Consider the following 16,835-nt stretch of genomic DNA (forward strand, 5'->3'; position numbering starts at 1 on the left):
ATATTTCTGGCTGTTTAGAGGAACTATTCGTTACAAAGCAAAATGGACCTCCGAAACCTAGAAATCAAACCCTGCACCACTCAAATCCCCCCAGTGTCTTTAGGATACTTCTCTTAGCTCATATTGAGCTAATTTACTGTCATGAAAATTTGGTGACTTTTCATTTTTAACATTTTAATTCTCAAAGCCACCTCCCCCAAAATGTTCTGAGAAAAGATGACTATATAACCTTAAGGTTTTATATTAGGGCATAATAATAAAATGCATTATCCCCAAAGCAGTTATTTATTATCAAGCTCATAATTCATTAAACTTATTTTTAGAACTGAAATAATTAAATCTTCCTTAAAATATTTTTGTGCAACCTCTTAGAATTACACATACCAAAGAAAGGTCTGCTATTTCAAACTACATTTGAAAAATCAAACAAAAGTTGCTAGTACATTTTCTTCTGGACTTATTTTGAATGAACCAGAAAGTGGTCTCCTTACAACTACAACAAAATGAAAACTTATTTGAATCTTTAGTAGCCAAAGTCATATTCCTCTTCTTAAAGGAAGATATAAACTATTTATTCTTATAAAAGCCAGATACCTAAATGTCTCAAGGCAAGTGTCCACCAGTCCAAGTCTTGGTATGGCACTGAATAGGCTGGCATGGAAGTATGTTACCCTATTTAGCTTCCATTACAGTCTTTTTACCATCTCAAGGGCTATTAAATGACTTAAAACAGATGTTTGGGTTCCATTAGGGCCTGCTTTTGCCTGGGAAAGCTGAGAAGCTTTAGCATCACAACACTCTTGACATTCCCCTTTCTACAACTACCCGGGGGCTGGACTAAGCTCACCATGGGAGACCCTTGTAATTCTTTCACCAGGGCAGAGGGTTAAAGAAGGCTCAGGATTTTATGGCTATGAATTCCACTTTTATACTTTTTAAAGAAGGGTATAAGTAACTTGCTGAGATTTAAAAATTTTAAAAGGAGCTGGAGCACAGAAGAGCCCTTTGACTATGGGAGGGTCTGGGGGGGTGCAGACCTATTATCAGAAGACCCCACTGTTGACTTTACTTCTTGAGGAGAGCTGCAGGGCAGGCTTGTGTAACCACCACTCTGACTTCAGTTCAGAGCACCTCCTATTTTTTAACACTTAGAGAAAATTAGCAAGAAATATTATGGTTCAAGTCATCCAAGAAATATAGATTGTGGATCTAGCTGTATGATCTTGGGACAAATAATCCAACCTCTCTGGATTCTTTGCTTACTCATTTGTCAGTCAGTACGTTTACCTAATTACATTGTAGATATTTCAGCCACTACACTTCTACAAAGCACTTTCACGTACTTCATTGCCTTTGATTCTTGCAATGACCCTGTGAAGTAACAGGGACTATTATCCTCATTTTATAAGACTAGAAATTGAGACTCAAAGGTTAAGTGACATACTCCAGAGAATAGAAGTGGGGCTGAATCATAAACTCCTGATTCCCAATCAAAGGCTACATCGTATTGTCTGAACCTTCTGGTTCCAACAGTATTAAGATGCCACAACTTAGAAAATGTCTGTTATCATTCACAATTCACGCACTGTTTGAAACCTGACAGTATTAATGTGGACCAAGAAGCACACGTAAGTGCTCCCTTTAACAAACTTCTGTTTTCAATTTAATTCTTTTAAATGTTTTAAGTGAATTTTAAATGTTTAGATGCCAAGCATTAACAATTAATAAAGACGCTTAGTACTATGGTGAAGAATCTAACAGAATCTTACTTCTGGTGGAAAAATGCATATAAAAGAGTTCAGAGTAAATATTGTACAGTTAAATTAGAAGCAAATCATTACTTTACTGGGAAAAAAAGATGAAGGACTCTTAACCCCAAAGATTGAAAAAGTAATGTTGGACCTGAGAATTTTTCTAAAAAGTTGATATGCTGGGCTCCTTAACCTTGACATTTGGGACCCAAGTTCCCCCTCCTTGCCTCTAGCCTCATCCATCCAGGAAGTAGGCAGAGGTCAGCAAGGATGACTGCCCACAAAGAAGAATGAAATCTCAGAAAGAGTAAAAATGTGTTTCTTCTCCTGGCAGTAAAATTTTTGAGCTGTCAGCAAATTGTGGGGAGGGGCACTGATAGCCCTGTTTACTTTGTAGGTATGTTACCCAACTTGCAGATGAACTGACTGGGAGCCATGAAATTGTGCAGCACTGTTCCATGGGTCTCAATTTTCCAATGTGGATTAAAGTGCAAAGTAACTAAGAGACAGATTCCCTTCCAGGTATCCCCACCTTGTTATTGTTATGCCATAGCAATGGGCACTGACCTGCTTTGCCCACTTCCCCTTTCCTCAGTGATCCTTCAGCCTGGCACCCAGCTCTGAGATGAGGCCTGCTTAGCACCAGTGAAGCTCCCCACGTTCAAACCAACAACGTTCTGTGTGGAGATGAGGGAATCAAAGTTAAAATCCAACCCATCAGCATCCATGAGTTCGCTACGAATAATGGACTCCATGTCACATTCCAAGCTCCCATTGAACATGTCCAGGTCCAAGTCGCTGGGGAACTTCTCATGGCCCATGACAGGAAGGTTTGCACTAGTTGAGTACAAGGAGGAGCCTGAGAGAGAGTCCGAGAGGGTTTGCATAGACTGGCTGACAGGAGACTGCTGCTGGTGTTTGGCTGACCCAAGGCTGCTGGAGTCGCTCAAGCCCATGTTGCTGACGGAATTCGACAAGGCACGGCTGCCACCAAGAGCACCCTGGGTTTGGTGCTGGTGGTGGAGCAAGTTCTGATTGACCAAACTCCCCTGGTTAGGTTGGGCAGCAAAGGACATCATTGGGTCGTTGCGAAGCATCACGTTCCGGCGGGAGTTCTGGGCAGACACAGCGGTGCTGGCCTGAGACATCAAGGGGTCTGACTGGGTCATCATGACATCGCTGTGACTGAGTGAGTCCGAAGTAAGCAGGTCCTGGAGTGTCTGGTTGCCATAGTGTGACATGGAAGAGAAGGTAGCTGGCTTGTTCTCTTGGATGGTCTGCATGGGAGACTGGCGCAGAGAATTCAGAGACGAGGGTCCAAACACCGTACTGTTAAAGGAGCTGGTTGGAGAGCCCAGGCCGGAGCCCTTGGTGGTGTAGGGGAAGCTAGAGCTCCGCTGCATGAGCCCTCCAGTGGGTGATGGCTGGGATGATGGGAGCGTGATATTATCCAGCAGATCATCCATGAGGTTATCAGCCAGCCCATCATTCAGATTCATGGTACCCGCCATGTCGGTGAGCCGTGGCAGCTCCACGTTGCATGGCTTGCTTACAGAGGGTGAGAGGCTGGCTGAGTTGCTGTAGAGCATGGGGGAGAGTGGCGCGTCATCATCCTGGACATCATCCAACTCTGTGCTCGCCAGGATGGGTGACAGGCGGCCACTGACCGTGCTGGCATTGGAATTGGTTCGTGAGCGGAAGTCGGTCCAAGCATCCAACTCATCACTGCTGCGGGAGGTGGGGCTGCCAGGCCACTTGGAGAGCTGGGAGGGACTGTCATCTGCTGACTCGGGGGCTGTCTGCAGGGCTGCCTTCTTCTTGGCTGCACGGCCACGGCTCTTGGTGTACTTGTTGCTGTTGTCCATGGAGACAGCCCGCCGTCGGGGTGCCTTCCCACTCTTCCCTCCATCAGGGTTGATGATCCACCAGGAGCTCTTGCCAGTTCCCTCATTCTGGACCCGCATGAACCGGCTGTGCAGCGACAGGTTGTGCCGGATGGAATTCTGCAGAGAGAGAACGAAAAATTGAAGACTATGAGCCAGGATGGTCCAAATGTGAGCACCTAGAAAAAACGGTTAATCAGGTAACTAATTTTTTTAATAGGCTCCTTTAGTTTTCCAAGGCTTAAAAAAATTTGCATGACCCTTCTTGGCTTAGAATTAAATGACAACACATCAGTGGCAGGTTTCATATCTAGGAACTGGAAAATGGCATCATATCTGGGAGACATGGGAATATATAAAGTCACTGACATTGTTTTTCCCAAATTCCTGTGTTGCTGTCCTTTCTGTAATTATAATTCCCATACTGAAGGTCACATTTGTAAGTGAGTACCATATCACTTTCTCCCAGTACTTTGCAACAAACATTCCTGGCTTTCTAAGGGTAATGAATCATCTGGAGGGGGACTCTTTTCATGGCACCCTCTCCCACTAATGGGAAGCATCATCAACCTTTTCCTAACCATGTCTACTAACTCAGAACTGGTGTGGATTTTTAGCTGTCCTTTCTATGGCTCCATCTCCTCCTGCTACAATATCTGTATAGCAGGCATCAGAAAAAAAGAAAAAAAAAGGGGGGAGAGTAGGATTTGCTGAGTTGACAGAAGCAGGTAAGTCAGAAAAATTCTACCTAATTTATACTGATACTCCCTCTCTTAAGGCATATGGTCTGAGCATAGTAACTTCCTTCTAAGGAACACAATACGGAAACGGGAAAAGCTTACTGTGGTGAAACCTGGCAAACAGCTTCAAGCCAGATGATCAGGGCAACATCAACAGGGGTAAATCATGTTAATAGTATGTACTCTTGATATGATGTGATGAAATATGGCACCTTGCTCTATGGTCTTCCATCACCTCAGTTTAATCATGAGAAAAACAACAGACATTCCCAATTAAGGGACATTTTTAATATGCCTGTTCAATGTTCCTTAAAACTATCACATGCTCCATCAAAAGAGCCATGAGGAGCTTAAGGAGACATGATTGCCTGTTTTCAAATGCAATGTGGTATCCTGGATGGGATGTGGAAACAGAAAAAGGACAACAGCGAAAAATAAGGAAATCTGAATGAAGTAGGGACTTTAGTTAATACTAATGTATCACTATAGGTTCATTAGTTGAAACAATTACTATAAGATATAACAAGAGATGGTATAAGAGAACTCTCTGGACTAGATTTACAACGTCTGTGTAATTGAAAACTATTCTAAAATAAAAAGTTTATTAAAGAAAAAGTAAGAGGGCAAAATATTCTCAAAATCTTAATGTCTATACTCATTTTTCAAGAATCCTGATTAGTAGATAAACCCAGCTGACAGGAATGACCCAGATCCAGTCCCACCATTGCCATTAACCAAGCATGTGAATGTGAGCAAATCTTTGAATTGGTTTATAACAACTTCAATTCTTCATCCTCATTATAGCCATCACGACATCTAAAATATACCTCCCTGACAAGGATGATATATGATAATGTACATCTGGAGTCAGTCACACTACAAGTGAGGCGTTCTCACTGCTATTATAAGGCAGAGTCCATGGTGGAGAGAGCTCAGTGCCGAGAGTATAGATTCAGTCTGGTCTGTAATGCTTCATAAACAGTAATAGAGAAGAGATGATGATAGTCCCCATATCTGGAACAGCAGATCTGCAGGCCAGATAACTTTTTATTTGCAAGTTAAAGACAAAAGATAGTGTCTGATTCTGTATATTAAATATTAACCATTCTAAATGTTATAGTTTTTTTTAAAAATTGGCAATCACCAACTGTATTTATGTAAAAGATACAAATACATGTGTTCTACCAGAATGTTTAAAAAACAGAGAGTCAGTGGGATTCTGCCATAAGTAAATAACCCAAAATACTCACAATGTTTGCCATGCATGTTTCTATGCAAGAAGGGACCTCAGTTTAGGCTGGGCAAAAGTCAGCATCTCTACAATTGCCATAAGGCGCATCTGAAGATGCAAAGAAGAAAACAGACAACATGCTAGGTATATGATGAAACAATGTTGCCCAGGATATATAACCTGTGTCCCATTCACTCTTTCATTTTTAATTTTTTAAAAAGATATATTTTATTTATTTATGCATACAAGAACTGGGGTGTAGGCCACAGATGTGGGTGTGGGGAATGAGAAGATTCACTAGAGACAGAGAGGGAGCAGAACAGGCAGACTGACTGAAATACACTGCTAGGGGGAGCAGCAGGTGAGACAGGAGAGGTCTGCTGCCCCATGTGGGTTAGCTCCCTGGCCAGGATTGAACTTATAAAGTAGTAGCTGGCGATAGCCTGATAGCATTGAGACTTTAACCTCTGTGCCATAAGGGAGGCCTCTTTTTCATTCTTTTAAAAGAATAATGGCATAGTTAACTAATAATTCAGAAAACACATTTCGTGAAAAAGTAAAACATTTTCTCTATGATATAGATACGAAACATGCTTTTAAAATTCACTCTGCATGATTCAAAAAGCAAGCAAGTACAAGGTAGTTCTACTGAGTACTCAGATGATTAGATATATAAAACAAAAACTTAGAGCAAGCTACCTGGTGAAAAACAGGAAGGTCCTGAGGCAAGATGGACACTGGTCAGAGCTTCAAATTTTGCTCTAGATTTTGTAGAGTTCACACTAATGTCCAGAATTAACAGAGACCAATCATAAGCATCCAGTTATACATACCCCCTTTAAAAAACATTTAGGGTATAGACTGGGGGAAAAAAAACCCAAATTTTACAAATTTCTAAAATGCCTTATATGGATTTTTGTGTAGTTGTCTATTACTGTAACTCTAAACCCCAACAATGTATGTGCGTAATTTTACAAAATTAAAAGCTACAGAAATTAAGCTTCTGTAAGGCCTTGTGTAAAGGGGCTAGAATACCCACTTCTAGGGCTGGAACCACATGGGATCAGGGTCCAAGGTCCTAATTGCTAGGCTGAAGAATTAAGAACCAAGCCAAATTACAGCACTGTCTGTTACTGGGCTATAGGTTTTTGATTCATTGTCTCTAACCGCCGTAACAAACCTGCAAAGCTGGTATCAGTGCCCTCATCATATATATGAAGGCTGAGAGAGATTAAATAACGTACAAAAGACCACACAGTTATATCTCTACAAAAACTAAAACTGAAATTTGGTTTCTCATCTCCAAACCAATGCTTTCTACAACTCTCATAGGTCTGTCACCAAAGTCTTTATAAGTCATCATTTAATCAGCTAGCCTATCTGTACTAACATTTGAAGAAAAACTTCTAAAAGGATACAAAAGCACAGTCTTTTATCACTGTAATTCTATTTATGAAATAGGGGTAATAATTTGGGGGGTCTTTTATAAAATTAAAAAAAAATTTAAAAGAGACAGTCTGCCTTTCAGAAGACACAAACCTGGTAAAGGATTATTATAGCACAAGCTTGTGTGTCCTAACTGAGTTGGCCAACACTGCATTCATTCTAAGGAGAGAATAGTGGATGCTGTCACACAAACCAATGCTAATTCCCTCAGATTCCAAAACGAAACCCCACTTACTAAGTGGGTAACTAGTTTCAGAGTCCGATCTTCACTCAGCTCTCATTTTTGAGATTATTCGTGGCAGAATGCATTCCCTAAGGCATACTGCCTACACAATACCTGGGCAGGTTTTTTTCCAGTAATATTATGAAGACAATACACACGTCCAAAAATGTGCCAACACTATCCTCATATCATAGTCCTCCATCCCAGCAACCTTCTATCCATATAGGCTAATTGGTCACCATTTATAAAATCCTGAGCTGGGGCATCACAGATGAAGGGGGAGCACAGAAAAAGGCCAAAAACTATGGTCCCTCTGTTCAACCCCAGTTCAAATGTGCACTCGCTTTGCCAGGGTCAGATGCCAGAAATATACTCTGCTGTGTTCCTTACAGATCCTAATTCTAATCACTGATATCCTGATCTAAATTTCAGTACAGCAGGAAAAGGTAAAAAAATGACAAAAATGTTATGTTTTCTCATAAATTCTCTGAAAACAAAAGTTAAAGAATAAGATTTCCATAAGATTTCAAACTACTCCTCTCTCACCTCAATATCCCAGGCATGAAGAAATAGAATTTATAGAAAGACAAGTCAATTGCAAAATTCACTTATGATTTATTTTTAAGTTCTTTATCTAAAGAACACTCCAGTGCACTGTTTATTTAAAAATATAAAATTATTAAAATTGTTCCATGGTTCTCCATGAATTCATATATAATCTTACCAAAACAGTATAAATTTCTAATACGTTTTATTAATTTGGGGGTTGGGGAAGAAAGGTAAAGGAGGAATGGTGTGACAGAAGTACAATGATTTTTCTAATCACATAAATACACATTATGAAATACCTTGTGAAGGAGGCTAATATTAACCGGTGGAGGTACTTGGAATGTGGTTATGGTTACATCCCTATGGTGATAAGGAAAATATCACCAAGGAGGTCTCCGACTGTTAGAGCTCAGGGCATTCTGTCATAACATCTAGTTGCTAAGAGAGCCAAGCAGTTACTATGATCCCAACCTAAAGCCATGTGAACAGTTCAGGCTATTTGAATCCATTACTGAGAAATCAAGATGCTGATGAATTACTGGAAAGCAAATATCTCTAGAAAGAAATTTTAGTGTCAGGTACAAATACACCAGTTTTTCTTCAACTTGGGCCAGACTTAAAGAACTCTTAAAGCAACTCTATCACAATGTGCCTGAAGAGTAGAGACAATATCCATCTCATTTTTTCATCAATCTCCCCTTTTACAAAATGATTTATACTGCAGCAAGTCCTGTGTAGGGGCAGAAGCTCTTTAGGTATAGTTAGTAACAATACTGTTGAGCCTGTGTCCTGTGACTGCAGCTGCAATTAGTGTCCTAATCCTTCAAGGAGGCATGTGCGGTAGGGAACTCACATTCAGTTGTGCTATGGTCCTAACAGCTACAGCCTAGAGAACCTGTGCTTCTCCTCCCCAAAGAAATTAGCATAAAGATGACTGCCCCCAGAAACTAGTAATTATTTTTCTTGCTATATTGAAGACAGTCTTCTACTGCAAGATACATTTAATTGTTTACTGGGAAAGTATACATGGCCATTACATACAGACTAAATGTGAGGACAACGGAACCAGATTAGGTGTCTGATCCTGAAATTAAAAAAAAAAAAAATTCCACCAACATTTTACACAAAGGCATAAATTCATACATTCAATTTAAGGTGGCCAATAGAGGGAGGCAAAGGGAGATGGGAGATGGCAAAGGAAGATCACAGGCTGATATCAGCCAGGTTCAATGTAAAATCCAGGTCCTGGTGTTTGTCCCATGTCCTTAGGGAATTTATTTAATCCAGGCTGTCCCCTTCATAAAATGGTATAAAAAACACCCTATCTGTCTAACTCTAGGATCTCTGGGAAGATTAAATGAAATTAGGCATACAAAGCACTCATCAGAGAGCCAAGCACAAAAGAGGCTCTCAACTGTCAGATCCCACACACGAAAGCAGTGACATCACAAAGGTTCACTTACTGTTTTCCGAGCATCATTCTTTAAGCCAAAAGGTAAGAGGGCAGTTGCTTCCAGGGAAAGATTTCAAACTCTTAAAAGTATTTCAGAAGTGCTATGCCAGTCAGGAGTATAACTGGTTATTTCTTAACTGGTTGCTACCCTATGTCCACTTCAACCTCTTCCAAAGCATGTTTACCTTGTGGAGACTGTCCACTAACCCAGACACCAGCTGCATGTGCTTCCCCTGGAGCACAGAGAGGGTTTTGTCTGGAAGCAACATGTGGTATCAATTTATCCTTCTCAGCAACAGCAACAAGGAATCCACTAATTTTAAAAATAAAAAGGGAGTTGTGTAATTTAACTCTTAAAAGCCTGGCCTTTTTTTTTATGGTAAATTTAGGTTTTGGTGTTTTTCTTTTTTTTTCTTTTGCGATAAAACATTGGTTTATAATACTGTATATAATTTAAGGGAACAGGTTCACAACTCCTCAGATATATGTTACCATACTACACCCACCATCAAAGTACCCATAATTCTTTATGATACACCGCTGGTCACCCCCTCACCCCTACCTCTTAGTTCCCAACCCCACCACCCTCTCCCTCTAGTAGCCTCAAGTCTCAGCATTTTAAAAAGACAGCCCCTCCCTCTCCATCCTTCCATCCCCCAACTCTCAAAAGCAGCAAAATAAGAGTTAAGGGTTTTTTTTTTTTTTAAGATTTAATTATTTATGATTATAAGAACTGGGGTACAGGCCAGAGGTGCAAGAGGTGAGAGGATTCACCAAAGACAGAGCAGGGAACAGAAGAGATAGACAGACCGAAGTACACTGCTGAGGGGAGCAGTGGGCGAGCCAGGGGAGGTCTGCTGTGCCATGTGGGTAGCTCCCTGCCCGGGGATTGAACTAGCGCTGCGGAGGCTGCGGACAGCTTCACAGCACTGCACTCAACCCCTTGTGCCACTAGGGAGGCCCAAGATTTATGGTTATTAAACGCCAAGTCAGACCCACTGTTTTCCGCCGGGTATATTTCAGGTGTCTCCCTGGTCCCGATGAGGGATTTCTGTGGGATGGTGTGTAAAAGACTGCCTTTATGACAGTAGTCATCTACTTTGCCTTATAGGAGACAGCATTTCAAGTAGGTCTCACTGCTTTGACTTGTGGGCAGTGGCAATTCAGAGTGAGGCTACAAAATGCCTGAATTTTAATATAGGCATCTGCTTAACTGGAGATGATAATGTCAAGGAAAAGGCCAGTGGAAATCATGCAGGAGTCATAGGAGGCCCTGGGACTGTGTGCCACAGCAAAGCAACGCAAAGATACAGCTTCAAGAGAGAAAAACTGATTTATAGTGTCAGATTCTTTCAAAGGCAGCTCTCTGGACAGATCCTGATTTCTCTTACGTATTAGGTCTTCACCAGGGCTGCCCATTAGATCACCTGGGGAGACTTTAGACACACCTCACTCCTGGAGACTGATTCAATTGGTATGGGTTGAGGGGGAAAGAGGCCTTTTTAAAGCTCCACAGATTATTCCAGTGTGCAATTAGAGCTGAGTACCACTGGAATTTTCCCCCTTACATTTCCAATGACTGAGAATCTGATTCCAGGTTAGTGATTCTTAGTCTTCCCAGGTCTGGAAACACAGTTACTGTTCTTTAAGTCCGAGTTTCCACCATTTAGAAAATAAAAAAGATATGATTATGTGTGCAGAGTAATATGGAGAGTTAGAACATTTTTTTCAGATCACTTTTTTTCTGGAGGAAAAAAGCAAGGGGGAGGGGGATGGGTCTTTGACCTTGCACTGCTGGTGGACAGACATCTCATTCTGCCCTGTGCCAGTTCTTCACCCAGAATACAGAAAAGAGGACAGGTAGACTTTCACAAAACCAGTAATCGATACAGGCAAAAGAAGGGATGAGCTGGGACAGGAATTAATCCCTATAATTTTCAGAAGCCTCTTGAATTATCATGCAATCTTATATGATCCCTTTTATAAACTGCCCTTCAAATGAAACACCAAAAAAGACAGATTGGGTAAAAACAGCCACTGAAACAAGTCATAGCCGAATCCTGAAGTACTTATCAGCTTCTATTGATAACATAGCAAAGTATTAATAAATTTCCCTAAGAACCCAAGTACAAGTACATAGTAAGATAATGTCAGGATTATTAACAACCAAATATTCTGTTCCTCACCCCTTCACTGAGCAAAACACTACATCATTGTACTCAGTGCAAAGATCCTTGGATGGACCCTGTAAAGGGCCAAGTAGTGGCACCATCAAGGGAGAAGAAACATGGTTGGTACTCTTAGGAGACATTGCTAGTCTAAGTTTTAGCTGGCTTGTCCTCTTTCACAAGATTTTACCTGCGTTAGAGTTAACTTGTAGTTCAAAAGCAAGTTCAATAGTGTAAAACAGGCCTAAAATCAGAAACATTTATTATTTTGGACTATACGGACTATCAGCTGTAATAGCCAAACAAGTCCTTCAGACAGAGAAGAAAACTTAAATAAACACATAAAGTATTGCACAATCAACCCTGATGTGTAAGACGAGTTCCAGGCTAGTCCCACTCTTATTCTTGTCTAAAGCACTGAAAGCTTAAGCCATTAAGGGACTTATTTTTAAAAGACGACGTTCTAAAATAAATATTGTCGGGAACTTGGCTGAAGGATTAAATTTCCAGCTAGAAACAAGATTTCCGTTCAATTTGCTGACAATAATCCTCTACCCACAGAGATTTCCTTTGAAAACTAACATTTGTTTCAAGTTTTCATGCAGTAAGCAACAGGTTCTGGTCTCTTACCAGGAGGAGCAAAAATAAAAATAATAGTAAATAATAATAATCTGGTGAAGAGCAAAAGGAACCTACTTTCTGTGCAAACGAAATGAGACATAAGTCTTAGGAGAATGAAGAGCTGAGCAAACAATCTAATCTGCCCCGCCCTCAACTGAAAAAGAAATCCTAGATGGGGAAATAAAGTTTTTGTTCGAGTGAAAAAGATGGCCACCACTGTGTTACAGACAACGTTGCTAGAATTTTTAGTGTGGGCTTTATTTTCATATTAATTTTTTTTTTTATTTTCTTCATTTAGCAATCTTCTTTTCAAGCTCTTCCACAGCTGTTTCTGCTCTTGGAGGGCAAGAGGGAACATTCCATTCCTCACAGCCAAACCTGCACTTCCGGCACACAGAGAACCCTGGCAGCTTTGCAACCTCTGCCCACACCCACTCCCTGCAGCACCCTGTCCCTCCCCCCCAACCTTCCACGTCCAGCCCCACATCCTTCTCCCCACAGACTAAGTAAGCAGCAGCTAAGGGTAGGCAGTCCAAGGAACACAGACACCAGAAAGCTGGCCAAAGCTGGAGCATTTGACCACCCCTACCCTCTTTCTCCAACTTCTTCCCTGATGTTACTGAATCCACTTCCCCTTCCCTCAAGGGCTTAGCACACACATGCTACTTCAATTCTCTTTTAAGACCATGGACTGCTAACCATAAGAATTGGGCACTTCAAGGGGTTAAAGTCACGAAGTTACAGAACATCCTTGATACTAGTGACTCTGCAGAGTAAAACTGAGAAAGTTTTGTTACTAACACAATTTTCACTGATGAAAAAAAATAAAGCTGCAAGTTTTTCCAATTTGAAACTTACTGTGGGTGGCAAGAGAGAGAATTAAAAGGGCATCAGAAATACATATCCAGAATTCAGAATACATCAGAGAGTTTAGAATAACTTTCATGGCATTAGGTAAATGATGAGAGTAGGAACTTCAGTAAAAAGCAATACTGGGGGAAGTGGAGGTGGATGAGAAACCCATCAGTAACAAGCAGTCTTGACTTTACAGAGAAAGAAAGTGAGCAGCTGAAATACAGGGCATACCTATATATTCCCTGCATAATGGAAATTCAATCAGCTAGTAAGTGGCAGCTAAGTTGAGACAAACCCAGATCTCCTGGCCTTGAGAGGTAGCAACAATACCACACAGAAACAGAATATTAGTCCCAGTGTGTGAATTACCACACTAATTAAAGTGATGAAGTACATGGAGCACAACGGATGGTTAATTTCCTTCTTTCCCTTCTTCCCTCCAACTTCGGTCTTGATTTACAATTCAAGAAATAGAAGTCTGTCTCCTCTGTCATACTGAGCTCTTCAAAATCAGACACCATGACTTATAACTTTAGTACCTAGTGTGGGGCTGCTATATAGCAGGTGAATTAGTGGGAAGGGGCAGTAGTAAAAAGCACACATGAATTATACTTTAAAATAAAATGTACAAAACATGGGGTGAATAAATGATCCCCACTTGAGTGAAGATAGAAATAAGTATTGTAAAATGTGAAGAAGCATCTAGGTTGTTTTAAAGTTGACAAATCTCACCCTTGGGTATTAACTTCAATTATACAATCCAATCTCCAAAAATAAGATGATATATTAATCTAACAGGTAGGCTTAAGAGTCTTGACAATAAGGGATAATAAAAGCAAGGCTACCTGATGAAACAAGGGGTTGGCAGAGTGCTCAAAGGATGATCCAGGAGTAAGAGCTTATCTACTTACCTTGGGATGCCATGGGACCCTCACTATTACTTGGAAATGCAGCTGGCGTAAAGCCCTTAGAAGCATATACAAAACTACAGATAACAAGAGAAATACAAATAGAGCCTCTTTCACCTGCAATTTGAAGAAACTTAATGTATTTGTTGCCTACCAGGGCAATGCTTTCCACTTGACAAATCTCATTTTATTTTCACAAGCCTGTTGGAAGGAAACTGAGGTGCCAACAGTTAAGTAACTTGCTTGGTAGGTAGTGGTGCTAGAAATCAAGCCTGTGGCTAACACCAGAAAAGAGCCTTCACCACCTTCACTCCCTATGAAGTTATCAAACTGCCTAATGAGAAAAGCACCATTAATAAGTGACCAAGGAACATGAAGCTTTAAAAACTACAAAAATCCATATTATTGAATTGAATGTTCCATCTCTAAATTTCTGCATATAGAACCTAGGATTAGGAAAGGAAGGTTGAAGGTAGAAAATGACTAGCCATGAAATAAGCCTTGTTGGAATCAGATCATTTTTAAATATGACCACCCCCCCCCATACACACAAAAGGGGTACTACTGGAGTGTCCTAACCTGACCTGGAACCACCACTTACAGGGAACAACCAAACATGATCACAGCCATAATCATTAAGTACCCAGGCCTTCCTCAGTGGCACATCTGGCTTCTGTGTTCAGGGAGCATGAACCCGTGACTGAGTCCAGCCAGTATTACCTGGCTGTCCCTGGCAGGTTTATTCAGGCCCTCAACAAGCTGGCACCATGCTATGGGTCCTCAAGCCAGAGACATCAGGCAAATGTCTGCGTTGTCCTGGACCTTGCTATTAAGAAGCTTAATCTGAAACAGGGACTCAGCTCTATACTATTTAAAACATGTAATTAGCTTATTATTGAGCCAGAGAAGATTAGCTTGCTTTAAAACTATGTGAATTTTTAAAATATGATGCCTTTTGTCTGCCAACTGACAAAGTGATCAGGATGCTTCTGTTTAACCTCAGTCAAAAATTCTGGTAGAAAGCAGCTTTAAGGTTGCATGTGCATGCTATTTTATTATTTGTCTTCTGGCATCAAAACCTGCAGAAGCAGAAATCACTGACAATGCAAGCACATTAAGGGGATGGATGTGGAGGTGCTGAGTGGGTGAGTTAAACAGCTTGAGAGTCTGATATCTGAAATCCAGGAAAACTGCTTTTCTCTTCTTAGTTTACAATCCCTTCCTTCACATGAAATTCACTGGCTTTCGCATCACACATATAAACATTGACTGTTTCCAGCTCTTCAGATGTTATGGCTCAGAAAAATTGTTCTTTTTTGTCTTGTTATTTCAAGAGCAACCAATTTCTTCTTGGTAGCTCTGAAATATATGCCAGCATGTGGGCACAGTCACACAGCTACGCACAGGCCCACACCCTGGAAAGCCTGGGAGGGGTGGAGGCACATTTTTCAGCCAGGGAAGAAAACGTTTGGCCTGGTATTTACAAAACAGACATTTGTGTATGCATTTGGAAACAGTGTATCTTCCAAATGTCAGCACTAATAATTCTAATAGTCATCAAAAATCAAGGTATTACTGGTGAAAAGCAGAAAAAGAAAATACCACATAATAGAATATCTCATGTTGGCCACTGCAAAACAAAACTAATACTTTTTCTTTATGGGAATAAAGAATACAGCAGTCAGTTCTGTTCTGCACACTGACTCAGGCCTACAGGTACCCTCTTTCTCATCCACACTCTAGTGAAATTCAGCTAATAAGGAGCTTCCTGAGGAACTGCTTTCCCTACCCTACAACCTCACCTGCAATTGCAGCATTTCCCTATACTGGTTTTGCAGGATTTTTGTTTAAAATCACAGGATGCAAAAGTGGCTGATGACCAATATGATATTACTAAATACGAAGTGAATCAATCATTATTCTAGGACACTCCTGGGTGCAAATTACATGTAGAGATGAACAGCAGACAGTTCAAAAGTCCATGTAAAGCGATGAAATAAAGAGAGGACATTTCTACTAACTAAAGAACCAGACACATTTCCACTATTCTGAAGGAAAAAAAAATACATTGAATTCTTCAGAGATCAGTGTATTCTAACTGAAAATGTAGCATGTTCCAAGTGTGTAAGGTAATGTATGAGCTCTGCCCCTTTTCCCCAACTCTGATTAATGAAACTACGGAGTGTGCATGGGTTAACTCACAGTTTTTCTAAAGGCCACAACAGGAATGCAATATTTTAGTACCAATATGCATTAGGCTGTAATATATTTCATGTACACTGATAGGTAAGAAAGCACTTGCATTAGTAGAGTAGAACCTTTCACCCAAGCGGCAAGAGGATAGTATAACTGGCAAAAGTAGTTATATAGCGACACTAAGAATTCGTCAGAAAAGACTATGAATAGTATGGTCTAAGTTGGGGGTGAGCCTACTCCTCAATCAGCAAGTGTCACAGTGAGCATGACCCAGTGGTCCCCAGACACTAGGCGTCAATGATTCCAAGATCATTTCCAACGATGCAGGCTCTCTGGCCTCATAACTACCTCCCTGGTTGAGTCTGATGGAGTAGGTATAGCCTTAAAATTCTCTCCCACAACTTCCGGGCTTCTGAAGGTTTTCAGGCCCCGTCCCCCTTAATCAGATTATCCATTTGCTAACAGAAAATGTGTGGGAGCTCACAGCGTGAGCAGGTATGTCTTTCCCAAAAGCTTAACCAATGATCGTACATACAGAGACTGCTGAGATTAATTAGTTTCCATCAAGACAAGGGAGGAAAGAAACACACAGCAACAGATGTTGCTAGGCCATTTTCAGGTTCAAAGATAGCTTTAAGCAATATACTTCCAACTCTCTGAGGCATTATGTGGAATACTACCATCTTATATTAGCTGTTTCTCCTGAAACAAGTACATCAGGTTCATTCAAACAGCGATGACATCAGCAGTCTTCCCAAGTAAGATAGACTAGTCCTAATGTTAATTTGTGGACAGAAACAAAATCACACTA

General features: G+C 40.8%; 1 protein-coding gene across 3 annotated transcripts in view; it reads right to left on the reverse strand.

Annotated features, from left to right (window-relative positions):
* FOXO3 (forkhead box O3) overlaps positions 1-16,835 on the reverse strand; it is a gene marked incomplete at both ends in the record, with an annotated part of 112,000 nt that overhangs the window by 13,110 nt on the left and 82,055 nt on the right. For 2 of the 3 annotated variants that reach the window (XM_084227895.1, XM_084227896.1), the window contains one exon: positions 2,354-3,754. The exons of the other annotated variant lie outside the window; for it this stretch is intronic. In XM_084227895.1, the coding sequence (XP_084084021.1) occupies positions 2,354-3,754 (1,401 nt within the window). Of the gene's footprint in view, positions 1-2,353; positions 3,755-16,835 lie in introns of those variants that run through there. 3 annotated transcript variants of the gene reach the window in all.

This window comes from Talpa europaea (assembly GCF_964194135.1).
Source record: "Talpa europaea genome assembly, chromosome: 2".
Lineage (NCBI taxonomy): Eukaryota > Metazoa > Chordata > Mammalia > Eulipotyphla > Talpidae > Talpa > Talpa europaea.